The 27,848-nt window shown below is 38.9% G+C and overlaps 1 protein-coding gene across 2 annotated transcripts; it reads right to left on the minus strand.

Moving 5' to 3' along the window:
* Positions 1-998: 998 nt before the first annotated feature.
* On the minus strand, positions 999-27,699 carry PRPS2 (phosphoribosyl pyrophosphate synthetase 2). Of its 2 annotated transcripts, XM_054817334.1 has the most exons (8): positions 27,377-27,699; positions 16,780-16,963; positions 14,096-14,116; positions 10,428-10,526; positions 9,204-9,328; positions 6,931-7,104; positions 3,014-3,173; positions 999-2,021 (listed from the first exon to the last, which is right to left on the minus strand). In XM_054817334.1, the coding sequence occupies exons 1-8, from the start codon at positions 27,496-27,498 to the stop codon at positions 1,929-1,931; spliced, it is 978 nt and encodes a 325-aa protein (XP_054673309.1). In that variant the 5' UTR covers positions 27,499-27,699; the 3' UTR covers positions 999-1,928. The 2 variants fall into 2 exon arrangements, with proteins under 2 accessions (XP_054673309.1, XP_054673318.1); XM_054817343.1 differs by lacking the exon at positions 14,096-14,116 and having other exon boundaries at positions 27,377-27,689.
* Between the last annotated feature and the right edge of the window lie 149 nt (positions 27,700-27,848).

Raw genomic sequence — 27,848 nt, forward strand, 5'->3', positions numbered from 1 at the left:
TGCATTAAACATATTGCACACTTTTTGCATAGTATTAAGGTCTAAACTTTGATATAATTATGTGGCCATAGACTTGGGGTTAACAACTTGTCTTGAAAATATTACTTCGCAGTTAATAGGTTAAATAATCTTACATTTAAAAAATTGCTTTACTGAATAAAACAACAATTGAAATGAATTTCCATTGTGTTATAACATTTTTTTGAAAATTCAACTGTAATGAGGAATCCCTCTGAGAACTGGGGGTTGAATTGAATTCTCGTAACAATCTTATATACCCCATTTCTGTATTCATTGCTGAAAGCAATACAGGTGAAATTCTGTTTTACTCATTTTCATATAGGAAAAAGAAACCCACAAAAGAATAGAAAATTACTGGAAAAAATTATAAAGAAAAAATAGATTCATTCTCAGAGAAACCAAAATAATAGTCTGTCTGAAGACTGTCTTAAATGGAATGGAAAAATCTATTTATAATATAATATTATATCATTATAAATATATCCCAGAATAAGCAAGATAGGATGACATAAGGCTATTTCTTTACACAGCTCCACAGTAAAGAAGCATTTCTCAAGCATGAAAAATGCTTTTGTAATTAACAGCTGCAATTTCAGGTAGGAAACTGAGTTCTCCCATGATCTACGTGTAGGAACACTATCTTAATACACATAAACTCTTCCTTTCTAGCGTGAAGACTGAAAATACTCCATAGAAGGATTCAAAGACCTAGAATTACAATATTAGATTTGTTTTTTCCCCCCTAGAATCCATTACTGACTGCATTACCAGTACTTAACCATAAGCTTTCTCAGCATACAAGAGGAAATCTGTTTTCATAATGATTTTAATTCTCTACTGTTAAAGCATTCGAGACTACCACAGTTGACTGGCTGCACAGTAAAGTACTGTGGTACTTTGTCATGGAAACCTGAAGCTCTATTGACTGTGCAGTTTGAAAAAAAAAAAAAAAAAACACAACCAAAACCAAACCAAAGTATTGTCAGATACATTTTAATCAAGTAAATGTGGGTAGAGACCAGCTTGTATAAATGTGTCTTTAAATTTGTTGTTTGAACTTTGCATAGTGAAACTTCACAGTATTAACAGGAAAACTGCTATGAAATGATTCATATGGTCACAATCAAGGAATTTCAAACGCTACATGGAAAAATGGAATTTAAACCATGCTCATGATTAAAAGTTGGTCCTTATTATTAAAACACAAAAAATAAATCATCCTAGGAATACTGAAACATTAATCCTACAACTGAAGACAGTAACTGCACAGAATAGATGTTAAGCAAACGATTTAATGTAGTAAGAACTTTGCAAAAGAAAACAGCAGCCACCTGTATCTTGTGGAAAAAAAGAACATGAAGTGTATGAAACACAGTTAACACTATGGACATGTCAACAGTTCCTCAAAATTAACATGAAGTTTACATTCTGTTAGGGCTTACAAAATACTATTCATGATAGTTAAACATAATGAAACAAAAACCAACAGCTGCTTGCCTGACAGATGAATAGACAGAAGATACCCAAACCTGCAGCATTTAAGCTTGACACAGAAAATGATCTTAGATGCATATATCCCATTAAGTTCTATGAACGGTTTGTAGTTCTGTACAGAAAACCAGAGCAGAAGCAGCAGTTCAGCAGAAAGTGAAGACAGGCACATAAAAGAGAACTTACGCAACACACAAGACTTCCAGACTCTTAAGGGAATTCAAAGTTTCTGCAAGACAGAGATTTATTGCCCATTTACAAAGAACAAAGGGTAATTACAAGACAAATATAATAATTAAACATACAAGCTCCAAAATTGTACAAAGATACTAATTTCTTGTGTTTGAGATGCATTGCTAAAAACAACAGTGCTAGCTGGAAAGACCTTTGCAAAGGTGCACTGTAATCTCCTGCAGTTACAAGGGGACGTGACTGAACAGGTAAGACACGGATTCACCATTGTGTGTTCTTCGAATTGCCTCAGCCAGGATCATGGAAATGTCAATAAACTGAAAGAAAAATAAAGAAGATAAGTTTTATGGGATACCAAGAATAGTTTATAAACATATGAACAAACATCCAATTTACCATTGTGCTCTCTTAACTCTTCTAGGAAGTAAAATAATATTAAAGCATTAAGTACTTAACATATACATAAGAACTGTATTGATACAAGGTACAAACTCAAAAATTGAGTAAGAAAGCATTGAATAAGATTGTTACGCAGGCATACTGGTGAAGACTTCTGGCACAGGGCATGTTGTCAAAAATAAACTATTCTAGCCATCAGATGGCAGCGTCCACTTGGCACAAATACAGTTTAAGGGAAGTATATATCTTTTAAGTGCTTGCCTTGTTTCAATAAATACCAAATAAGTTTTAAGATTTTTAAAAATTCAATGTTGCAATAAAAATAACAAACCAAAACCCACAATCTTTTATGTTTTCCTCCACTCTGTATTAAGGAAAAACTCCAAAAGGGACACTTCACTTCCCAGAACAATCTCATGTAAAAGCTACTGGCATAAGTCAGCTTTCTATTTTCAGTTTAGTTTTTTAAAAGAAACATCTCTCATTGTTATCATAAGCATTTTCATTAGTGTATTTAAAAAATAAAATAAATAAATGAGGTTATCTAAGGTTTCTGTGGCATCCACAATAACATAACTAACTTAAGTTCCACATACAAATATTGTATGATTAATACTGATCAAAGCAACACCAAAACAAAAAAACGAGTCAATTTTAAATTTGCCACTCTTTCACAGTCAGGCATGCTCAATCTGTTGCAAATACCAACTATTTTGCAGTACTCTATTGTACTACCTGATTCCCCTTAAAACAGTTCTTTGGCATGTTTTAGCAAGATGTTCTGCAAAAAACAAATCTGCACAATGTATTTTAGAATATTATTTTCCTCTCAAGGCACAAATTCTAGCATCAGTGAACAGTAACATACAAATCTGGAGTTTAAACGGATGACACAAAAAGTCCACTGTACCTGAATTTTTGGGCAGTGTTTCATTTTCTCTTCTTGGGGGATTGTATTAGTTACCACAACAGCCTCAAACGATGCATTATTAATCCGAGAAATAGCAGGACCAGAAAAGATGCCATGAGTAAGAATGGCATAAACTTTAGTAGCTCCAGCAGATACTAACCTGTAGAACACGAAGGGAAATTATGTTGTGAAGCATGTTTACATACATGCTATAGATGAAGCCAGATACAAATGTATATAAAATACATTTTACACACAAATTCCTCCTGGAAGCTACAGGAAGATACAAATATCTACAAAATAATTCAGGGAATTTTAAACTTTTTCAGATTATATGAGTGAGTCTCACAAAAAATAAGAAAATAACTACTATTTAAATAAAAATGTTCATAGCAGTGATACTAATCTAAAATGCTGCACCATATCAGCACAACATACAACTAAATTCCTGTACAAGTTTTCTATCATAACCAGGCAAAAATGAAGTAGGTTGGATGGCAGCATTCACAACTATTGTGCCTCCGTTATTGTCCACCTTTATTTTCATTTGTAATTCAAACAATTCTGCTTGGGAAGAGTTTCTGAGGAAGAAGAAATGTTAATTATTAAAAGCCTAGCTTACTGCTGATCCACGCATGCAGAGAAATGATGCAGCACAAGAGAAAAAAAAAGTACAAATCAAAGAACTAGAAGACCTTGTGAATGAGTCAGAGTCTCTTAATTTGGTTTTGACTGGCCTCTCTGCCTCCAGATGCTCAGCTATGTCCTAGTTGCTTTTCTAGTCTTAAAAATAGAAGTCCTGAGAGTGGTATTTTATCAGATCATAGCATAAATACAGTAAGGCAAGAAAAAAGACAAAACCACAGAAACATCTCATTTTGAATGACTCGACAGAATCAAAGTTTTCTGGTCATTCTCGGCATTACATTTAGTAGCTGCAACCTACAAGGAGAAATCTACTGTAGGTAAATAAAGAAGTGCTTCTTTCATAACAGGAAAAAAATAAAAGCCTCCTTTTTGACAGGAATTAACTTCCCATGTGAACAGGAGTATAAAAAAGTAAAAATAATTGGCTAGGTAATTTGTGATTTTGATCTGCAAAGGGCACAGCCCAGAAGTACGCTTTGGGGTCTGATGCAGATTAGTATGCGGATAGCAAACAGCTACATAACATCTCTTTACAAAATTCCTTCGAATTTCCATCAAAGTGAAAAGACCACACAAGACTATATGAATCCCTTTACTGCAAGTTTTTTACATCCTTTTTATCTAGATGAAAACACCAAGTCTGCAAATAAAGACTGTAAACTCATGGGATAATCTTTGTGTTAAACCACCAACAGTAACGTGTAGCTCACTTAAGCTTCACCCTGTTACTTTGACATGATTTCTCACAGCATTCTCCTGGAGAAACTGGCTGCTCATGGCTTGGATGGGTGTAATCTTCACTGGGTAAAAAACTAGCTGGATGGCTGGGCCCAGAGAGTTGTGGTGAACGTAGTTAAATCCAGTTGGCGGCCGGTCACAAGTGGTGTTCCCCAGGGCTCAGTACTGGGGCCAGTTCTCTTTAATGTCTTTATCAATGATCTGGACAAGGGGATCGAGTACACCCTCAGTCAGTTTGCGGACAACACCAAGTTGTGTGGGAGTGTCGATCTGCTTGAGGGCAGGAAGGCTCTACAGAGGGATCTGGACAGGCTGGATCAATGGGCCAAGGCCCGCTGTATGAGGTTCAACAAGGCCAAATGCCAGGTCCTGCACTTGGATCACAACAACCCCATGCAACACTACAGGCTTGGGAAAGAGCAACTGGAAAGCTGCCCAGTGGAAAAGGACCTGGGGTTGTTGGTTAACAGCCAGCTGAATAAGAGCCAGCAGTATGTCCAGGTGGCCGAGAAGACCAACAGCATCCTGGCTTGTATGAGAAATAGTGTGGCCAGCAGGACTAGGGAAGTGATTGTGCCCCTGTACTCAGCACTGGTGAGGCCACATCTCCAGTACTGCGTTCAGTTTTGGGCCCCTCGCTACAGGAAGGACATTGAGGTGCTGGAGCGTGTCCAAAGAAGGGCAACAGAGCTGATGAAGGATCTAGAGCACAAGTCTGATGAGGAGCAGCTGAGGGAACTGGGGTTGTTTAGTTTGGAGAAAACAAGGCTGAGGGGAGACCTTGTTACTCTCTACAACTACCTGAAAGGAGGTTGTAGCCAGGTGGGTGTTGGTCTCTTCTCCCAAGTAACAAGTGATAGGACAAGAGAAAATGGCCTCAAGTTGTGCCAGGGTTAGACTGGACATTAGGAAAAATTTCTTCACCGAAAGGGCTGTCAATCATTGGAACAGACTGCCCAGGGATGTGGTTGACTCACCATCCCTGGAGGTATTTAGAAGATATGTAGATGTGGTGCTTAGGGACATGGTTTAGTGGTTGACTTGGCAGTGCCAGGTTAACGGTTGGATGATCTTAAAGGTCCTTTCCAAATTAAATGATTCTATGGTTCAAATACAGTCAGGCAGGAAGTACCACATGGACCTGTTTTGGATGAAAGGCTATTTGATACTCTCATAGTGTCTAGAAATATATTGGAGAGGAATATAAATTCAAAATGCTCTCAACTGAGACATAATAGCTTTGGAAAGGATTGCATCCAAGAGTAGCAATGCTACAGTAAATGTTCAGTAACATCAATTTAAAACATTCCTATGTCTTGGTCCTCAGCAGTTCCTTCCCACTTCCAACGTGCACTATTTACAATCATATGTGGGTGGACTTTGCTATAAACAATGTCAAAAGACAAGATCTTTGAATGGAAGGTTTAAAGCCTCAGGACTCTGGTCAAGTTTAGATTGCAGCCCTTGACTTCCCAAACCAAAGTTGGTTGAACATGTTTGGATATGAATGGACGGGTAGGAGCACTTTAGTCTAGTATTGCTCAACTGTGATACCTTACATTTGTTCTTAATGAATTTCAGTCAATTTCTCCAATTTGTCAAGATGATTTTGAAGCTAGAGTTACTGCCATACATATTGAGTTGTGAAGGTACAGCAATAGGAAGAATTAATCATTTCAGGAATAAGCAATTTTTTTTAAAAGCTACAGACATTACCAAAGTTCAGTGTAGTCAATAATGCCAACTTCTATGAAAAAAACCTTGAAATGTACCAGCATAAAGCCAGCTGGAAAACCATAAAGTAATCCTTTCTACCTAGCACTGCTAGGGCCTCAGTTAAGATAGTGGGTCTACATTCACGTGCTCCACTTCAAGAAGTGGACCAACTGGAAAGAATCCAGAGGGCATCAACAACTAAGCAGAAGTCTAGAAACCATGTGGAAAGGCTTAAAAAACTGAAGATATTTAGTTTAGAGGGGAATGAGAACATTCTTCAACTAACTTCCAGACAAAAGACAGGAAAAGTTATTCTCACCTCCTCGATTGAAAAGCACAGTTTTATACTGAAGATGTACATTAAAGATTAATATTAAACATTAACTGAACAGTGGGGAGAAAATATTTTCCAATGTTAAATCTAGGAAAGCCTTGTGAAAGAATATCTAAGGAGAGTGGAAAGGCTCCATGATGAGGTTTAAGAAGAGAATGATACTCTATCTGTCATTTCTGCCTTGAAACTGAAAAATGCACTAGATGGCCCAAGTCTCTTCCAAGTTATATGCCTTTTTATTTATTCTGTCCTCTTTCTAAATACAGATAATATATTTCTGTAAATAATTTCTCAATTCCATGTGCTAAAGAAGGACACAGCTTGATCACAGGACTGTGACCTATAGACTCAAGGATCAGTGACTTCATGCAACCCAACTTCAGGTTGGGTTATAAACATGCAGGGCACAGCAACTGTGTTCATCGGCTATCTGCAGGTTACAGTACGGTGAGACAATGGGCCAGCTCATAATAATACTTACTTTTCTGCTGCATGACATATTGTGCCACATGTGTCAGCCATATCATCGACAAGAATTGCTACTCTGTCTTTCACGTCACCAACCAAGACCATTCTGTCCACTTCGTTTGCCTTCTTTCTTTCCTTATGAATGAGAGCAAATTCCACGTTCAGTCTGTCAGCAATTGAGGTAACCCTAAGTTACAGGAAGAAATACACCACATTCAGAGAATTATTTTAAAAGAACGAACAAAGCCATACATGTGTATTTGTCATAAACCACACTTTTGCTGTTTTCTGGCTTTCAAATTACCACAGTACAAACTTTTGCAAGTAATAAGACAGGTTAGAAACAATCTTAATTCACTGTTAATAAATACAATCAGAGAGTCTTTAGCTATACTCCAGAAAATTATTTTTTTCTTGAATTGACTTTGGTTTTTTGTCATTGAGTGCCCAGCTTTGAAAACATTTCACTTATTCACAGACTTTTATTAAGCTGCTGCAATACCCAGTCACACTAGATAATTTAAAGTAGAGGTAGTCTCAGTTCTAAGCCTACAGCAGTGTGTACCTTAACATCCTAACTGAAAATATCACTGCAGGAATGTGAAACCAAACCAAAGGGAAAAACCAAACAAGTAAGCTAATAGGAATTAATAATTCTTTTAGCAGTACTTGACTAGTAATCAAGTAGCTTGTTTCATTAGTAATTCCCTTAGCAATACATCTGCTTGACAAAGATCTTTTAAAACTATTCAGGGTGACCTCTGGTGGCCAGACAAACCTCCAATAACAAACTTAATTTGTTACAGACTTTTGATTGCTTTTTTTTTTCATTTTTTTTAACATGCCAGAGCTGGTAAATATAGAGACACAGGAATAAACAATACTATGCTTTTTCTATCCTGGCACAATCTTGTAGTCTGTCTTTTTAGAATATGTTTAGAATGTTGTTAACAAGGTTATTAACATGCACAGTTAATAGAGAATACGGTTTTGTTTCTTTACCACGTAAATATGAAGGAGTTGTTACTTACAGCAACATCTTCCCCTACTTCACCAGCAACTGCTTGGTTGCAGTACAACAGAAAGGTACCAAAGAGTGAAAGTGGTCCTCAAAAAATAAACTCTTATGATCAACTTCATAATATACAAATATTTGGGAGGGGAAAAAATGCTGTCTTCTGACTTGAATTCTAAGCAAAGGCTGTGTTTTGTTAAAAAACCCACAAACAAAAAACAACTGTGAAAACAACAGTACCCAGATAGGAACAAACAAAGAAATTTAAGTGACTGAGTCATCTGAATTTTAGAACGCTTTCTACAGTTTGTATTCTTCACATCTTCACCTTGATTAATCTAAACAGGAACAACTATGAAGTTCTAAACAGTCTTATTTCCCTATTAATTATTAGAACATGAACACTCACAACAGATCCAAGGACTTCAATTAAAATCAAATTATGACAGTCTTTCACATTTTTCCCCATACTACATTCCAAACATCGAAATTACTATGGAATTACAGGATTCTTACTGCATTTGTCTTTGTTCCCATTTAGTTTTGTAGCAGCAGCACGACCCATAAAACTTGAGAATAAGCATTTCGCCTCAATGGCATGCTTTATCACCTCACCAGCCAGCGTGTTTCTGAGCTTTTGCATTAGTTTATACTCAATAGATACCAAATAAAAGATAGTCTGCTAAATGAGTAATGCATGCTGGAAATGAAGAAACACTCCAGTGAACTAACTTTTCTATTTTCACCTTTTGCCACTCAAAAAAACCCCCTTCGCTCTGTTTTTCTAGCATTCACAGTGCACAACTCGGGGCCAAGAGGTTTACAGCTGGAATGCAATAACGTAAAGAAAAAAGAAACGTGACTCAAGCAAGCTCTTACCTAAATGCCAGCAGGTACAGTGGAGATAGGCCACATGCTTTGACAGAGAAGGGAAACTTAGGCAATTCCAGAGTGAAGCAGGAAGAGGTGCAGCAACTGGACTAAAGAAGCAAGCAGCAGGAAAAATCTCTTCCCTCCTGCGGAGGGATTCAGCTAATGAGGCCATATCCAAGGAGAGAGAAAAAGATTTTCTTTAGAGTATAGAAAGCTCCTGGATGTTTGCAAGCATAAGCAACACTAGAAGAACTAGTTGTTCTGTTTTTACAATGCAGTTGGATTCATCAGTGATGTATCCTATATCTTGCACAATTCAGAGGAAAAAAGACGACTAGACAAAGTAGTTCGTTAACCACTAACTATACAGAAAATTTAGTTCTAGGCTTGTATAGTACCTTTTTGCACCACCTGCGTCAGGTGAGACTATGATACAGTTTCTCCACTCCATAATGTTCTCTTTAATCCACTGTAGCACTGCAGGTTCTGCATACAGGTTATCTACTGGAATGTCAAAGAAACCCTAGTCCAAAAGAGAAAAAGTTTCATGAACATATGTTTATGTCTTACTCGGAATGAAGACACAGGGAAAGAATCAAGCCTTTGCCTTTAATGTACGGTAGAACTTTAGTGAGTATTTTACAGGGCCTAATTTTGCCCTCTGATATTACTATCAAATGCAGCAGAAGTTAGACAAATATTAAGGTCTCTAAATGTCTCACCTAAGAGTAGTGAAATAAAGAACAGCTGTTCTCAAATGACATAAAAATCAGAAAAGATCACCACCTTCAGGCACTCAAGTAAGTTCATGCTTGTGAAAAGCTCTCAAAAGAATCTAGTGAGTAATACTCAACTTCCACAAATTTCAACTGCTTGACATGAACAGTAGTATTTCAATATGAGGAAGATTCAAGTTAGTATTACTTGAGCAGCAGAAATGGAATCTTTCTTTTTGTGCAGGTTGTAACAACAAGAAATTTGTGTTAGGCCACAAATGAAACTGCTTTTTATTTGCATGACATCCATCTAGCATAATAGGAAATTCTGATTAAATAGAGTACCAGAACTGGAAGAGAAGGTATGTTCTAGAAAAACACAAGGTATCTTGAAAAGAGGTACACATGAGAATAACAAACGATGTCTGCTCTGTGTCTAAGGAAAGAGAGTTTTGTGATTTGCTGGATTCAGCAGTAAGTCAGCTAAGGGTTGCCAGCCTCCATCTCCACTTCTCTTAAGAGAATATTGTTCCCTTGGCTGTAACAATAAAACTCTATCTAGGGCAATACTATCATCTCTGACCAGGCCAAGAATAAGAGAACTTGCCCCAAACCAGTACATTTTATGTTCTGGGAGCTCTTACACTAGACGTGGTAAATACTGCTGAAGACTCTAATGCACAAGTATTCAAAACGCCTGCAAAATCACCCCATAAAATCAAGGCTGGTTTCTTTCAAAAAGGGAATTTAATTAGAAACAGGTAGTGAGACTTTCTCTGAACTCCAACAATTACACTTCTGTCCATAGCCTATCAAAACAATGAGAAAAATAAAAGAATTAATATTAGCTTTTCACATTAATTCAGTAAAGCCCCTAAGCCACGGTTAGAAGGAACTGACAGTTACCTGGATCTGAGAAGCATGCAAGTCCATGGTGATGATGTGGTCAGCCCCTGCAACAGACAGCATGTTGGCAACAAGTTTTGCAGAGATTGGAGCACGACTCTGAGGAATAAAGCACAAATGTTTAAATTTTAAAAAGATTTCAACTAAGATGCAAGGAGTCAGAAAATCAGCTATTTTTATTGATTTTTCCTTTAGAATATCTGGAATCCAGGTACGAAGAGCTCCAGAACTTTAGCCAAACTAGCTTGTCAATAGCTAATCTTGCTACTAGTGTTTTGAAACTCAGCAAAACAGTTAGGAATATCTAAATCAGTTTGCATAGTCTGTCTAAAAATGCTTTGTAGTAATTTGCCTGACTAACAAGCAGATAAAATTTGGGATATAATTTTCAATTCTTCTATTTAAAACTTTCAGCTAGCCTTTCTATAGCAGAAAGGCAGACAATCTCCATTTCTCTAAACCACTATCCTACATTAACACCCAACTCTCAAGCAACTATCCTGTTCTAAAAACATTGCCAAAGATTGAAGGCAGAGTAAACCCAACTTTTAAAAACATTGCTTTAAAACAAAGTTAGTATCAAGCATTTCTTCATGATACAGTAAAGCTTGTAACAGATCCGCATTGGCAGGGGCCTTCTACCCCAGCCTGTTTATTTATTCCTTTTTGCTAATTCAGGCTTAATTGTTGGATGCAATTAGGAGTCTAGAATTCCCAAAAGGGACAGGGGGGATGAAAAAAATAGAGAAGTGGAAAGAACAAAGCAAGAGCAAAAATCAGCAAAGCAAGAGCAAAAATTAGCAAAGTTAATGCCAATGTCAAGAGCTTTTTAAAAGTGACAAGGATGCAGAATGAACAGCAACATAAAAAAGAGAAGATGGAAAATCATGACTGGAGGATACCTCACTTTTTTTTTTTGGAGCAACTCCAAATTTTTTCAGATTGTTTTAAGCTCTGAAAGAAGCCATGTTGCCCTAGACAGCTTTGTCTGTAACAGAAATACTAAACAAAACCTCCTGTTTTCTCTTTGCCAATCTTTAAATAAGGCTAATAGCTGGCAATAACATTAGCATGAAGACAGAACTGCAATTCAGAGGTTCTATCTCACTGTCAGACTGTTTTTTGCTGGCACAGTATTCTCTCCTGCTACATCTCTTTATCAGCCTCATCTAGCCTCCTAGGAACCCCCTCTCCCCTCCATCCCATACACACAGTTACAGAGTATCTCTGCTTTCCTTCCACTGATGCTTAAGGGCATAACCTAAAGTAAGCTGAACCACTGCCAATTTAACCTGGATGCTTTTCCGTCCATGTCATGTCAAGGAGACAGTATTTTCCTCAAATCTTTTGCTAACTTGGGTGGAAACTTGGCATTTTTCTGTTTTAATCGGCAGAAAAGAAACTGAGATATTGCAGTCTTTCTTATGGTTGAATCAAGTTTATCATCATCATTACAGAAATGCTTTATTTTGAAAACCATCCCTTTTGGGTTTTGTGTTTCACCATCATTTGGTCTGTGTAAGATACACACTAGATATATACAACAGCTAGCACTTCCCTAGATCTCTGCAATTCAGATGCATATAGCTTCCGTAAGAGTTTGCTATCATCAGCATTTCAGCACGGATGATTTTCCAGTTACTGAGTACTATGCTGCTCCTTATTTAAGTTCAGTTCTGTAAGGTCCAAGTCCAAAGCTTTCTGGATATTTCTATTATTAGTAGTAAACTTTTTGTTCATGCCATTCACATTCCTGATCACTTCATCTCATTTTAGCAGTACAAACTGATATTTTTAAGCTGGGCTTCAAAATATTCTCACATCTCTGGCAACATCTAATAAAACAAAGCTTTAGTTTCTACTCTTTTGACTCTACCACAATGTTCTTTTATCAGTTGTTTGCAAAGGTCTGGTTTGATGCTACAGCTAAGCTGGACTAACAGGTGATGCTGAAACCAGAGGTTTGCTCCCGTGCTTACCCCATCCCTTCTTCCCAGGCTACACACTTCCACCACTTCCCTTGTGCTGCACACCAGGACTTGTCTGACCCCGCAGGAGCCAGATGAGGCAGCTCAAATGGAAGAGAAGGGAAAAGAAGATGGCAAACCAGGACCACCCCCTCTGATACAAACAAGTACCTAGTTCAGGCAAGCTGCTAAAGGCAAATTACATTCTTCCCAGACCACGGTTTGCCACTTCCACTCCATCTGGCATTCTGAATTTTGCTTTTATTTTTTTCCATTTCTGTTCAATGTGAACATCACTTAGCTTGTCTGATGCACCAATATCATGAGTATCACCATCACAAAAAAACCCCCAACCAAATACTTTCCTGCATCAAATACTAATGCATACGTTACCAGTTGGTACTTCGTTCAGCTGCTGGCCTTGCAGGCTGCCTTCCCAGAAGGAAGAACTTGAAGGTTTTACCACTAGGTAACTTGTTTTAGCAGACATGCACACATCACAGATTGCCTATGTGTTGGTGGACAGAGGGTCTTGGAAGGAAAGATAGCCAGACACCAATATCTGTTTCTCAAGAATGGGCTAATAGGAGATTAAGACAAATGAAGTTTGCAGCTATCTGACAGTTTCCTTTACAGAAAATTGTGCATTAAAAAAAAACCAACAAAAAAACCCACATGACATGTTCAAAAGGATTTAAGATTTGATTGCTTGCACAGAAAATAAGTTTTGTGCTACAATATGATCAAAATTCAAGCTTATTTTAAAAATCAAAGGAAGTATATTCATGGGAACCTCAGATAACCTGGCCTCATTATTCAGAAACTTGGATGACAAAGGTAGATGAGAACTCAAGATTTTCTTTATCCTGGATTTTGTAAGGTTTGCTTCTGATCAGCAAGGCAAGAACACAAAGAGATTCACAGTATTCATTGTTTCATTTTTTGATACAATTTGAGATTAGTTTCAGAATTATTAGTGTGAAACACAACATTACATTATGTACAGAAACTAAAAAAAAAAAAACCCTGAGTTTTTAGTTCCTCAGCAAATTCCCCACTTACATATAACAAGTTATATAAATGATTTCTTCCTTTGTGATGCATTACAAATTTATTCACAATTCTTAAAATTACCAGGAGCAAGGGGGAATCTATAAAGCTAATATAAACAACCCCACAAGAGTAACTATGCAAAGAACACATAGCTGAAAGAAAAAGTTTTCCATCAAGATGAAAGCTCTGTTGCCTTCGAACATCTTATATTGTCTTGCTCAAAATGCATCACATGCATATTGAACAAAAAAAAAATTAAAATAACAATCCAAGAAATGCCAAAGATTTATAACTAGAACTTTCACTTCCAAGAAAGCCAGTTGTGAAGTGTATCGATACTGAATGTTCACTAATGTATTACCTAAATTTATCATTTCAAAAATAAGATATGCTTTGAAGCTTCAGAAGTTGACAGCCATTATCTTGCATGTCCAGATAAATTTTTAACTAGAAACTAAGAGTTTTCTAGTAGCAGATTATTCCACAGGATTACTGTGATGGCCTAGGTGAAACACAACTGAAATAAAGAAGTGAAACTGAAAATGTTCCTAGTTATACATAATGTAACCCAGTAAGTTTCACCCTTTAAGGCCATATTAATGGAAATGCATAGCGTTAGATTTAAAAAAAAAAAAAAAGGATACCTACCCAACGCTCCACGGATCCCTTCTACAAATCAAAAAAACAAAGTTACATGAGCTGTAGAACACCAAACTCACCTGTCACTCTACTTCTAACTTATCTCAAAGGCATCTCTGCAGCATCCAACATAGATGTGTCCTGTCCATGGCTTGGAAGGTTAGCATAATTCGAGGATGCATAAATGCAACTATGGCCAAAGTAGATATACCTGAGCTACTTTCAAATTAGCTAGCTTGTGTATCAGAATTATTCTAGTTTATGACAGCGCTTGATTGTGTCTAAATTAATTTACCAACTCCAACTTTTCTATGATTCTCAGCAAGCCTTTTTTTAAAAAAACAAAACAAAACAAATCCAAAAAAAAAAAAAACCACCTCTGTTTCTCATTTAAAGCTAGTCCAGGTTTAATGCTAAAATTTTCAGAGTAGATTACACAGGTCTTGTTCAAATTATGATTTTTTACTGCAAGGTCCTTTCCTTAAATAAATGAATCGAGCACTTTCATTGTTCTCAGTGATCATAACTGCAACAGAGGCATGAAGAATACAAGGTTATTTCAAGCAGCAAGGACTCAGTCTATTTAGTTCTTTATGGACTAAAGTCAACAACTTAAATTCAAACCAGAAAACAGCATCCAGCTAGTGAAGATTATACTGTTTCAGTTCAGAGCCAAGCAAACTACAGCAATATCTTTCACCAGAGAGAAGAAAATCTGTGTATAACCATAGGAAGAAAATGGCTGGCACTTTACTGACACTTCAGGCAGCATAAAAAACTCGTGCACTCAACGTGGGTCAAAGACCAAATGATGTGATGCAATCCAAAAGTGGGATGAAAGATCTCCCTGTCAATGAGCTGCCCAATGTTGACAGCTATATTATAGCTTATTTTGCAACACGGAGGTCAACTGCCAAGGTTAATTTCCAAAGATGGCAAACATTTTCTCAATTGCAAAACAGAGGTTAAAAAGAAAAAAGAAAAAAAGAAAAAAGAAATGGCTTGCCTAGAATTGCAGGACAACTCATTGACACCCAGAGAATAGTCTGGAACAATGCTCAAAATCTCTGTGAATCAAAATCACTTTCCTAGACTATCCATCTTGAGATGGCATTTACAAAAGACAAAGTGCTCCTGGGTGGCATGCTGGGCCACCACACTGTGGGTTTTAAGTGTCTCTTGGAAGTCTGCCACATGGATTTCAGGTACCCTTGACAAGGCATAACCTAGATGCATGGAAAATGTGGGACATACTCATCCTCTTTCCACACCAAGAACTTACAGGTTGGTCCAGCAGAATCTTCCAATATGAATTTGGAAATCAAAACATAGTGAGATGCTTTCCTTCCCTTTCAACAACATGTTTATCACATCCCTTTCAAGCTCTTTTGATAAAAAGAAGCATTTCAGCTCTCCTGATCGAAGGAGGGCATTATTCAATACAAAACACAACAAAAAAAGTTCCAAAGGATGTAGGCAAACAATAGCTACTATCTAACCCCTGAATTCAGTTTTTGGAAGTATAACAAGTGGGTCTTGATAATATTAGTATGGTGTTAGAGAGCTGCACTTCAAGAATGAGTATATTGGAAAATAACTTTTCTGTATTTAGTTTTGTTCTCAGACATCACAGGCTGCGCATTACAAATTTTGTGATATCTGCTATTATTTTCAGCTTCTGCATCACTGCTCAGTCCTGTTATGTTTTACATAAAAGAATCTAGAGACAACAGAAGGCTTTCAGGATAGTTTGCTTGATGCCCTAAATGAAAGGGAGGGGGAAGTCCATTTGCGGGAAGTTTCGGAGAAGGGCAATTTTCCAAGATGACAACCACTGCAATCCAATCTTAAAAACCAAATTCACATTTATTCTTGTCAATTTTTCTCAACTGAGTTTAGGTAAAAGTAACATTCACATAACATACTGGATATTTTTTGTATATATAGTAGAGATAGGAGAGTTTAGTTCTGTATTTTTTAAAATCAAACTCACTTGCCACAGAGTTTGTTACTGTGTTATCAACTTGGCTGAACTGGTATATTCATCAGTTATGGAAGACCAAATTCAGGAAAAGGGCACTAAGATCAGAAAAGATCAGATTTATGGGGTTTCCATACATTTTTGGTCAATAAAAATAATTATTACGGATATAATTTTTCTTTAAATCTGCCTTGCATCATAAAATAATGTTTTTATTAATTACTGTTAGGCACTGCAGATTCAATCAATTCCTTCCATTTGGCTCTCTGTTTAAACATATAGGGTAAAACCCACTTACATAGTGATTACAGCACTTCAAATTCAGGATTTAATTCCATCCAATTAAAATGTTTAAAAGGGTGTACTCTCTTCATATATAGTATTAAAAAAAAAAAAGCTAGAAAAAGCAGGAAAAACTGTCCCATAAGGTGAGGTTTGCTAGCAGAGTACTCTGCAATATACCACACACATAGGATGTACCTACTTTTTCAAACTGAAGGTGTGTCAATTATCAAAACACAAGCAAAAAAATAGTTTATTGTCTTATTTCATTCACCTGTAGATGATATAATTGAACATTTTACCAAAAAAGTATGAAAAAAGGCAAATCTTTCAAATCACTTAAACATTTATGAAAATATGTTTCATCTCCAAAAATTTCAAGTGAACAAGCTGAAAAAAAGCCTTCCAAAATAACACGGTTCTTACCTACCTTGTCTTTTTTATCTTGCCTGGCATATGGAAAACATGGAATTACAGCAGTCACTCTGGAGGATGATGCAATCTTGCAAGCATTGATCATGATGAGCAGTTCCATTAAGTTGTCATTTATTTCTCCACAGCCACTCTGGATGATATACACATCTTCTCCTCTCACACTTTCACCAATCTCTACACTGAAAGAGCAGGAGATGACCATTCAAACACTTGAATTACTGGGAAAGCATTATTCAAGAACAGAAAAAACAGTTTGTTTTAATAAACTTTCTTAGATTTATCCCCATTTAGAGTAAGATTTTTTTTACAGCTATTTGGATAACTGTCACCTTGATACAAAGTCTATTTCGATATAAGCCAGTCTAAAATTTACTTCAGCCTAAACATGGTCTTCATAAGGTCAGCACGAACCAACATGTAATTATGGCTATAGCACTAATGCAGCTCACATTGTTACTAAATTTGATACTGCTTTTTTTTGGTTTAGTCTATATATTCTGTGTCCTTGCCATCTCCCAAGGAGATGACCATTTTAATAACCTAGATAAGTACAGAAACAACACAGCCAACTTTAGAGCACTAAATACTACCTGTATCAAAATATCTCCTTAAAAAGGGTAATTATTTTTTATGATAATTAAGATGTTACTAAATTCAAGGAAGAGAGAAGTATCAAATCACACCCCAAAACCAGAAGTCTAGTTAAAATTCACACCATGATGTCCAAGTAAATTATTTTTTCAAAAAACAAAATCTTAGAGAAAAGCTAAGAGAGCTGCTCATCAACAACTCACTATGACTCAACAACTCTCACATTGTCAGTTGTTCTATTTGCTCTAACTGTGCTTACATACTTTGTCTCCTTATGATAGCATTTAAGAGTTATTTTATTCTTCCACAAGTTTCAAAGCAAATTCTGGCATTGATCACTGCTCACATCACAGAATTCAAAAATTAAATAGAGTTTATAAATAAACAGGAAAATTAAAACAATTGTGGATTCTTTTTCAATTCTAGACCCAAGCAAGAGAAATCTACTGTTGAACCACACTAACTTTTCACACCTGTTACTCCAAAACTTACACATAAAAGCAGCAGACTAATCTTAATTTTTCCCTGAATCCACACACAAGAAACATACAGACTTCCTAAATAATGAGGCAATCAGACCTTTCAAACCCATGTTCTACTAAGTTAGTTTTAATTATTAAATACTAAAATATCTTGGGCCCTTATTGAAAAGGTTGCATCTTTACTCAAGACACAAATAAGCAAAAGCTTCTAGCTGAAACCATCCAAATGGCCCAGATGTGGGTAGAATAGTTTCTCTGATTTCTTTCTTCAGAGCTGAGGCTTGTTCTAGTCAAACACAACGCAAACAACTTTTGTTTATCAGCTTTCAGGGTGCTGTGTAAGACTCACTAGCTTTCTGTAGCTACAAAACACAGACAGGAATTTACTGCTTAAAAAAATCTTAATGATATGCAAACATTTGATTTATTACCATCAAGATAGTTGAGTCCATGCTCTCAGCTCCCCTATTCTACTCCTCTGCAGTCCCAAAAAAGCTATAAAAAGATCTTGTCTTAATTAGTCTCCTTAATTGAATACATGTTTTTGCCTAAGAATGCTACTAGGCAGGATTTCTTAAGGCCAAAACAAAGTAAATGATCTAGCAGACACCAGGACCTCTAGAAGGACAGAGGTGGTCAGGGACAGTGTCATCTGCAGGTATGTCAGTGTTAATCCAGGAAACCTTTTGGAGGCTTTCAAAGACACATTTTTTCAGTCATAAAACTGTTACATCCCTGTCCACGTTTTTGATTGATGGACTAGGGCTGTTCAGAGAAAACTGTTTTGATCAAAATATTTTCTTAGTTTGTTTTCCTTTTTGGAGCTGAAAAAGTTTTGGTCAATGTAACTGAAGTTCAGTAAGACACTAAGCATATTCCATAATTGGAAGAACTGTTCAGGCTTAATTAGAAGTCCTACCAGTAACAGTTCTGGTGTTGGAATATCAGAGTTCTACTTCCCAGAAGAATAAACAAGACTAAATAAAGAAATCAAGAAACCTGTCATTGCTTCTGAACCCACAAATTCAGCTCCGAGTAAAGCATCTACCCACTAGCTTAGGGATGCAGCCTCAATCATTGTTATAGACTCATGGTTGTTATTATTATGAGGGCTCTGAAAAATGATAATCGCCACTTGACTCAGCACTTACACAGACCAGCTTAATAGCAACTGTTGTCACTTGCCACACCTCTGGAACAGGCCCAAAGAACAATACCACCACATGCAAAAGCTCTATGGCACCTCTTTCAAGAGGAGTAAAGTCTCTTACAAGACCATGAAGTTACACTCCCGTTCTGGAAATTAACCTGGGAGCCATTACAAAGGAGAAGAAAGTAGAAAAAGGCTAATAACACCAACAATTTGCCAGGGAGAATGTTATTGGAGTGACAAAGGAGGGCAGAATAAGATTTTAATACTTGGGGGAAAAAAGGTAACCACTAGTTTCACATGTAATAGGAAAAAACTTGGCTGAATGACAAAAATACATGATCTTGATGTTCATTACATACACACACTGAATTATAACACTCAGAGTTGTTTTGCTCCTTTAAAAACCAGTCATTTCTAAGCACACCACTAAGAAATAACAGGCTTCAGAAGGTCAGGGAATATACTTTGAGATAAATATAGATCTGATTAATACAACGGACCTGAAGTGATGCTTCTTCCGTTGCCATTAACTACTATCTTTTCAATGACCTTGGGCTAGCGATAACTTTTTCATCTTCTAAACAACTTAGAAAACAAAAGTGCTACTACTTTCTCTCTTGGTGCAAGTGAAAAATTTTTGGTTATGCTTTTCAGGCCAGAATGACATACTTAGCACACAGAAATGCGGCTGTATGTCTATGTGTTTATAGGAATACCTTTTCTAGTGGACACAGAAGTTATGTGCAGATTAAAATAAATCAAGCTTAAATTAATACTTGCATAGCACTCAGGAGTAATCCAGCTAAAGGTGCCAGAGAATAGCATAATGTAGTTATTACACAAAGATCTTCTCCCAATCAACTGGAGACAGCTGTGCAAAAGATCAGTATCCCTTATCATCTACTGTCTCAAAGACTGGCACTGAGAGGTATTGTGTAGACTCAACCAACAGACGCACAGCTGCCTACTTTACCTTCACCGAGCCATACAGTAACAGATAATCAGTCACTGTGTTTCAAGTATTCCATCAGATATAGGCTGTACTAACCACAGTGGGGGTTTTGGGGGAGCTTTTCTTTTGGTTGTTTTTTTGAGGGGGGTTAGCAGTTTGGGCTTTTTTGTTTGATTGTTTGTTTGGGGTTTCCCCACCACCACCTTTTTTTTTTTTTAACATATTCAGCTATAAACAGGCAAAAAATAAGAGACTATAAGCTACAGTATCACATATCTGAAGTATTGTACCTCAAATATCTATTAGCACTAAGCTAACAACAGTCAAACTTTGTGACATTACTACTAAATTCCGCTTAGACCATCTATATCATGGCCTAATTAACTGTTGGGGGGGGTTAGTTAAACAATTTCACATAGTGGAGACACAGGAAGTGCACAAGAACAAGCTCTTGCCTCAAGATTACAAGCTCTGTTTGTTTTATGCAATTTAATCAAATTCAGCTATTTGGTAACAGTTTAAATAAACTTCTCGTTCAAGAAGAGTCAACAAAACGTGTACATTAAAAGCCATTGAAAGTCCTGACACCACACAATTATGGTTTAAAGTAAAAATTATAGAAATTAACAGCCCACAAAAGTAATTAACTTTGAGCAAATTGTTTGGAATCCACAAGCACAAGGGTCTGGCTGGGAAAGATAGACATAAGGCAAGACATGATGAAAAAACAAGTTTGGGTGTTGGTATCTGCCTTCATCTTGCAAAGGCTGATTTGAGAGTTCAATTTAATAAGTAGAAACTTCGATAGACTAATTACCATGAATTAAGGATAAGGCTCAAAACCCACTTACAATACAAACATATTTCAATGGCTGAAGCATCCATTAAGCAAAATTCAAAATCACGAGTAACAGCAGGCTGAGTTCCTTCTGAGCTAGATTTATAGTACTGTCCCAACAGAACTTACAGTGATGGGAATTTTAAATTTGTACATTCTGACTAAAAAAACAGTTGTGGGGAAGCAGGGCAATAAGTGTGCAGTGCCAGACTAAAATGGTAAATAATGTAAATCCGTAACTAGGATCCTGTTCAAATCATGCACTTAAAAGGGCTCTATGTACCTTTTTAAATAATTACAACAGATTAAGTTTCTAGCCATGCTTACAAGAAGTAAGGTTGCTCAAGCAATTTAGGTGCCAATTAAGTATATGTGTACTTTTAATAACCAGAGAAGAGGCCTAAACTTAAGGTCTAGAGTCCAGTGTGCAAAGAGGATCAATGTCTTAAAAGTCACTGTCCTGGTTTTGGCTGGAATAGAGTTAAGTTTTCTTACTAGCAGCTGGTATAGTGCTGTGTTTTGGATTTAGGATGACAATAACGTTGATAACACTGTTTTTATTTGTTGCTAGCACTCAAGGACTTTTCAGCTTCTCATACTGGCCTGCCAACAAAAAGGTGGGGATGCACAAGGAGTTGGGAGGGGACACAGCCAGGACAGCTGACCCAAACTGACCAAAGGGATATTCCATACCGTATGATGTCATGCTCAGCATATAAAGCCAGAGGAAAAAGGAAGGAAGGGGGAGACATTTGGAGTGTTTGACTTCCCAAGTCACCATTAGGCATGATGGAGCCCTGCTTTCCTGGGGATGGCTGAACACCTGCCTGCCCATGGGAAGTGGGGAATGAATTCCTTGTCTTGCTTTGCTTGTGTGTGCGGCTTTTGCTTTACCTATTAAACTGTCTTTATCTCAACCCACCAATTTTCTTTTACTCTTCTGATTCTCTCCCCCATCCCACTAGGGGGAGTGAGCGAGTGGCTGCGTGGGGCTTGGCTGCTGGTTGGGATTAAACCACAACAGTGATCAAAAAAACCCACATGCTGAATTTGCAGTTCATTGAAACTCAGCCAATGGAAAGCATGAAACAGAGGGGTGTGTTTGACCTCTTACCCTTAGGAAGGCATTTTGTAAAGCCTTTTAACGCAAGACCTCCAATTTACTGTGCAAATATTTCAACTGCTGTGATGTTACATAACAAAGTGGATACCAGCAAAGCCCAAAGCAACAAAGGAACAACAAAAATGCCAGAGTTGGTTTTAAGTCTATAGGTATCCAATATCTCCTGGCACCCATGGTCTCCTCTCAACTGTAGGCTCTTCCACTTTGATTAACAGCTCCAAGAGCAACCCCCAACTGCCCTGTCCTAATGGTGGGCAGTGGCATGAGTAAGCACCGTAAGACAGATAACACCCTCTTACCCTCCACTCTGGCACACAGCCTGCCACCATGAGAGGAAAACTTTGTTTACAAGGGCATGTAGTGATAGGGCAAGGGGTAATGGGTTTAAGCTGAAGGAGGGTAGATTTAGATTAGATATTAGGAAGAAATTCTTCTCTGAGGGCAGTGAGACACTAGAACAGGTTGCCCAGAGAGGCTGTGGATGCCCCCTCCCTGGAAGTGTTCAAGGCCAGGTTGGATGGGGCTTTGGGCAACCTGGTCTAGTGGAGGGTGTCCCTGCCTGTGGCAGGGGGGCGGGGAGGGGGTTGAAACTAGATGGTCTTTGAGGTCCCTTCCAACCCAAACCATTCTATGATTCTAAAACACATTCACTTGAGCACCTCTGGGTTGAGCCATGTGCAGTCCAAAAGGAGCCCTCAGAAGTTTGGAAACAAAGGTCTAACAAGCTTGAGCACATGCAGTCTTCAAAGGCTGAGTATCAAACTGCAGCTAAGGACAAATGGGATCATCAGCCATTATTCAGATCCTTCAGCTGATTTAACACCAGGTTATCACCCGAGCTTGCTTACTCCATGATTAGGGGTCTGCAAACACACTAACCATCTACTCCAGCAAGGGTGATACAGCTCATGGCCCCCACAGCAGCTGAACCCAAAGGAACCACAATACAGGAGACAGTGAGGTCATGTCTCATCCAAGACAACTGCAGTAGAAGAGCTGGAGGATGCTGAAGGGAAGATGGAAGGGAAGCGTTACAGCCTGGTGCTGAATTGTGCATCCCTGATATATACACTGACAAAGTTCCTAGGTTTGTTCACAAATTTTTTAATTATTTACTTCATAGAACAAACAGTTTTCATTACTCCACTTTGTGTGAAGCAGAGACACACATTCATCCTTGTACGAATTCTCCAAAGAAACTTCAGCTATTTTTCCGTATCTTCCATGATTAAATTTCAGTCCAAGATACCAGTTTTATCTGTTTACTTACAAACATACAGCCCTCATATCAATGCCCCAGCTTTTCTCACACAGCGGACAATGTCCCTTTGTAGTCAACCCAAATTTTCCTCTTTAAAAACTGCATGGCATACACTTAAGTCAACGTTTCTGAAACAACCCAGCTTCAGCAGCTAAATAAGGCTGTGGGTAGGCAGTCTCCAAAATCACATGTGCCAGGCAGGACTTCAAGTCCCTTCCTCATAGATCTGTCAAGAAGATCTGCACGTCTCACTTCAGCCAGCGAATCTGACAGGAAGAAGCTCATGGGAATGGGTGGGAGCACTAACTTCTTCCACTGGGAGAGATGTGTATAAGAGGATGCCATTTATGACTCCAGCATTTCCACTTTGAGAATAACAATTATTTCAAGAACAGAGTTAAGATAAATAGTCTTTAGAGAAGCAAACATACCATGTATTGTAAGAAAATATGTTTATTTAAGAAGTGATGTACATTCAATGATTTTTTTTTTTAATCAGCTGACTCACCAAGAATACCCACGCTGGGATTTAATTCCGTATCAACTATAATTAAATACCATTTCAATGTATTTGGAGACAATTTTGTGAAAAACTTCAGAGCGTTTAATGTCTGTATGCTTCAGTTACACATCTGTCAAATGGAGTTTCATGATGCGGAGGCTACAACAGCCATGCCTGTTTAAGGTCTAACATTCCTTTCCTCTTCCTCCAGCCTGCCAAACTCTGCTGCTGACAGTTGCTTGTGGGGTTTGAAGATGATAAACTGACTGAGCCCCTAATGGAGCCCTAACATTTTGCCAGATAAGTGAGAAGGTGGTGCCACCCAAGCTTTACCGTGACACTGTGGTGGCACTTAATTGACATGCAAGATTTGAATACTAAACAGAGTTATCTTCCACAACCAGATATTATTGAGGAGCTCTCTTGCTGCTTTAGTTAGGGTTGCTTGAGTTTGCTAGTCAGCTGAAGGAAAGCATTTCCATACAGTTTAGATGGAAGGAGGAAAAAAAAATGGGGCCGTGGTCGAGTCTACCAGCAGTTTCCTTCACTTCCTCTAGCACAGACATTACATTTCTCAGTTACAGACCTGTGAATACCAAATACCTAAATCAGAAGGGAACTGGAATATTGCTAGATATGCTAGTCTCAGTATAAATTAAAAAGAGAAGCCTTTCTCGCTTTAAATGTTCTGGAGTTGGGAATGTACCAGCCCATTTAGCCACAGTGCTTGTCAGTGGTGGTCCTATCCCTGGCTAACCTCAGGGTACAGCTTTAGTTCCTCAAACCCACTTACATCTGCTAAGCACTGAGACTGAGACCTAAAGCCCATTTGAGTTGAAATATAATGCAAAATACTCAATGGCTCTTCCCTCCACTCTATTCTGCAAGCCCAGACTAACCGCATTTCTCAAGTAAAGGGTTTCCAGCTAGGACCCTTTGACAAGGATTTAAGCCTGGGCCTGTGCATGTTTATCAATTTACATTTACTTTTAAGAGAATGCAGCAAACAGCAAAACAGAGTTTTTAAACAAAAGGTGAATCTTCTCTGCAACTTGCTAACTTTACAAATCTGACAAAGCAAGAGTTTACTGACCCTCAGACCCAGGCTTATCTGTTTGCACAGGGGTTTGCCCAAGTGCCATTGGGAAGGTTTAAGGTTCTTTGAGCATTTTAACTATCATGTTCTAGTATTCTGCAATACTGCAAATGTGTTTTGTAATGCCAACACACTTGTTTATAAATGTAAAAATGCAACAAAAATAAGAAAAAAAGACTATGTTGGATTATCTTTATATAGGAAGAAATTAATTTTTGCTTACATACACAAAGAAACTTTGCTATACAGACAGACTGAAAAACCAGATGCCTCAGGAAAGGACCACTGCAGCATAAATACCGAATCAACTTTAGGTGCAGTTTAATTTCACATACGTTGCTGAAGAATTCTCTTATTACAATTGCTGATTTTTCTATTAAGAACATCAGTCTACAAAACTGGAAGGGCAACATCCTGAAATAAGTTGCTAAGCATATTGAAAAGATTACCCACTTAAAACGTTGTGTAGTGCGTACAACTGTACTTGCTGAAGGGGAAACAAGAACTTCATTTTAGAATCTCAAAAGTATGAAGTTTAAAAAAATAAAACAACAAAACAAACACTTAAGAATAAAGTGTTAAGGCATTTTAAGTTCAGGGGGGAAAAGCCTCGTTGCAACAGAAGCAACCAGAAATAATGTTTAGATTAGATACATTCCTCATATCTATACCACACGACATCCCTACTTGCCTAAGAAAATAAACTGGCACTACTAGATTAGCTAAACCACTGACATGCTGCAGTCACCACTACCTACTTGTTTGATAGCAGAGGCCAATATTGCATACCTGGAAAAATAGGTGGAATGATAAACTAGAGGTTATTGTATCTGAAGCCTAGAATTTAATTAGCTTACCCCATAAAATAAATATGCAAACTTTGGAGAGAAATTTTTGCTTGTATGAATCAATTAATCTCTGCTTAAAACATAGCAAACAGCAGAACTAAAGATAAGTGTCTCCAGAGAACAAACATTAAAAAAGAATTAGACATAAGTTAGCAAGAAAGTCATGCAACCAAATACACAAAGTAAGTTTTATCATGCAGAAGAGAGATCAAAGGGCAATAAAGTGAATATGGAGTTGGAAAGACTTGAGAGAAGATTTAAACCTTCATTTAGTCAGGAATGAATAGAAGAGTTAGAGTGTGCAAACATTAGGTTGCATAAACACCAATGGAAGAGGGTTTATAGTAATGCCAGCGAGCGTAACTAGAACAAGAGCAATTAAACCGAGAATGCAAAAACACAGACAGAATAGAAGGACAAGCTTTGTGAAAGCAATTTTAGAGTACACCATGTTAATTTTTCAAAGGAAGCAATGAAAACACGCTTGTTCAGAAGATTCAGAACAAGAACAGATGAAAATAAACATACAATAACCTCAGAGACTAGCCAGCTACTTACAGTCAGGAACTTGGGTTTCAGAATCAGCCGGCAGCCTATTCTCATACACCTATATAGAAAAGCAGTTGCACAGTCTTACCAGCTCAGGGGATGAACATGCAGCTGCCGCTTCAATTTAAAATTCATTAAAAATGAGTACATAAAATAGGTGGGTTAGACAGCTAAGATGACAAACTAGTAAAGAGAGGCAATATTTTTAGGAAAAGCACTGGCAAGCACATTCTCAGAGGGCGAAGGTGAGCAAGCTGTCCTTGTGGTTTCACACAGAATTTTTTACACTTATGAGAGTCACTTTCTGCATTTGGCTGGCCAGGAGCCTAATGCGCCTGCCTCATGCGGGACCAACAGCCTGGGACTAAGGAGGGGAGCCACACAGGAGCTGTAACGGGTCCACCATATGCACACAACTGGCTGCTGCTGCAAAATAAAGAGCAGTCACAACAAATCCTGAAATGTGATTTGATCCAGGCTCTTTTTCAAGCATCTAATCCATCATCACCCTGTTCTTATATCCATTCGTATACAGACCTACTTATGAAACTGCATTACACACTGTAATTCATAAAATCAAGATGATTTTATCTGTACGGAGATAAAGCTGCTCAACCATTTCATTAACTATTTGTGAGCCATGGGATGAACCCTCACGTTGTAGGCAAGCTGCCTGCTGCAAATCCCACCCCCACCCCACAGGAGGATGCTCTGCGCCCGACCAGGGGACTTTGCCACCCCTCCTCTGGCGCAGGAGCTGCCGATGGGAGTGCTCCCAAGCCGGGTCAGCCCAAGCGAGCCGGGACAGCTCCGGTGCAGGCCCGTTCTACCGGCAGCGGGAGGGAGGGCGAGAGGGCCGACCGGGAACGAGTGCCGGGGGCCCGGGCAGGACACACGTAACCACGCCGCAGCCCTGCACCCACGCCTGGCGAGGGGTACCCATACGCTCGTGCGGCGCAAAGACTACGCGGCTCCGGCACCGGCAGCACCCGCCAGCCCGGAGGAAGACAGCGGAGCGCAGCAGCAGCCCGGCCGCAAGGGCGTGGCCGGGGCGCGCCCGTGACGCCAGCGTGACGCACGTGCAGGTAATGCCGCACCGGGCACCGCCCCCTCTGCCCCGGCGGGCGGGGGGAGGGGTGGGGGGAGAGCCGGTCCCCGCGCGCGCCGTTCACGGCTGCCGCCGCCCGCCCCACGCACCTGGTCTCCTGGTTGCTGAATTTCTTGGTGACCACCTTGCCCAGCTCCAGCCCGAGCCGGTCCGCCACCCGCTGGGACAGGTCGTGGTGGGAGCTGCCGCTGAACAGCACGATGTTCGGCATGGCGGGGCGGGGGGCGAGAGCGGGCGGGCAGGAGCGGGGCTGCGGCGAGGGCGAGAGAGAAAGTGGGGACCACGGCGCTGGGTCAAATAATCGGCGCCGCGGGCCCGCCCCCTGCCCGCCGCTAGCAGCGGGGAGGGGCTGGAGGGAGGGCCGAGCCGGGGGCGCCGGGCACAGGTACCGCCGGTGGCCCTTAGCCGGTGGCCGTTAGCCGGCCCAGGGGAGGTGTTAAGGGAGGGGCGGTGCTGGGCCGGGCAGAGTCGGGCAGAGCCGGCCGCGCCCTCTTCTCTCTTCTCTCTTCTCTCTTCTCTCTTCTCTCTTCTCTCTCCTCCTCCTCCTCCTCCTCCTCCTCC

This window comes from Grus americana, chromosome 1 (genome assembly GCF_028858705.1).
Source record: "Grus americana isolate bGruAme1 chromosome 1, bGruAme1.mat, whole genome shotgun sequence".
Lineage (NCBI taxonomy): Eukaryota > Metazoa > Chordata > Aves > Gruiformes > Gruidae > Grus > Grus americana.

Excerpts from the sequence above, each read along its gene's own strand:
- PRPS2 (XM_054817334.1), bottom strand. The coding sequence starts at position 27,498 with ATGCCGAACATCGTGCTGTTCAGCGGCAGCTCCCACCACGACCTGTCC. Across the intron at positions 16,964-27,376 it reads TTCAGCAACCAGGAGACCAG|TGTAGAGATTGGTGAAAGTG; the intron begins GTGCGTGGGGCG and ends CTGCTCTTTCAG. Across the intron at positions 3,174-6,930 it reads ATATGTCATGCAGCAGAAAA|GTTAGTATCTGCTGGAGCTA; the intron begins GTAAGTATTATT and ends CGTGTTCTACAG.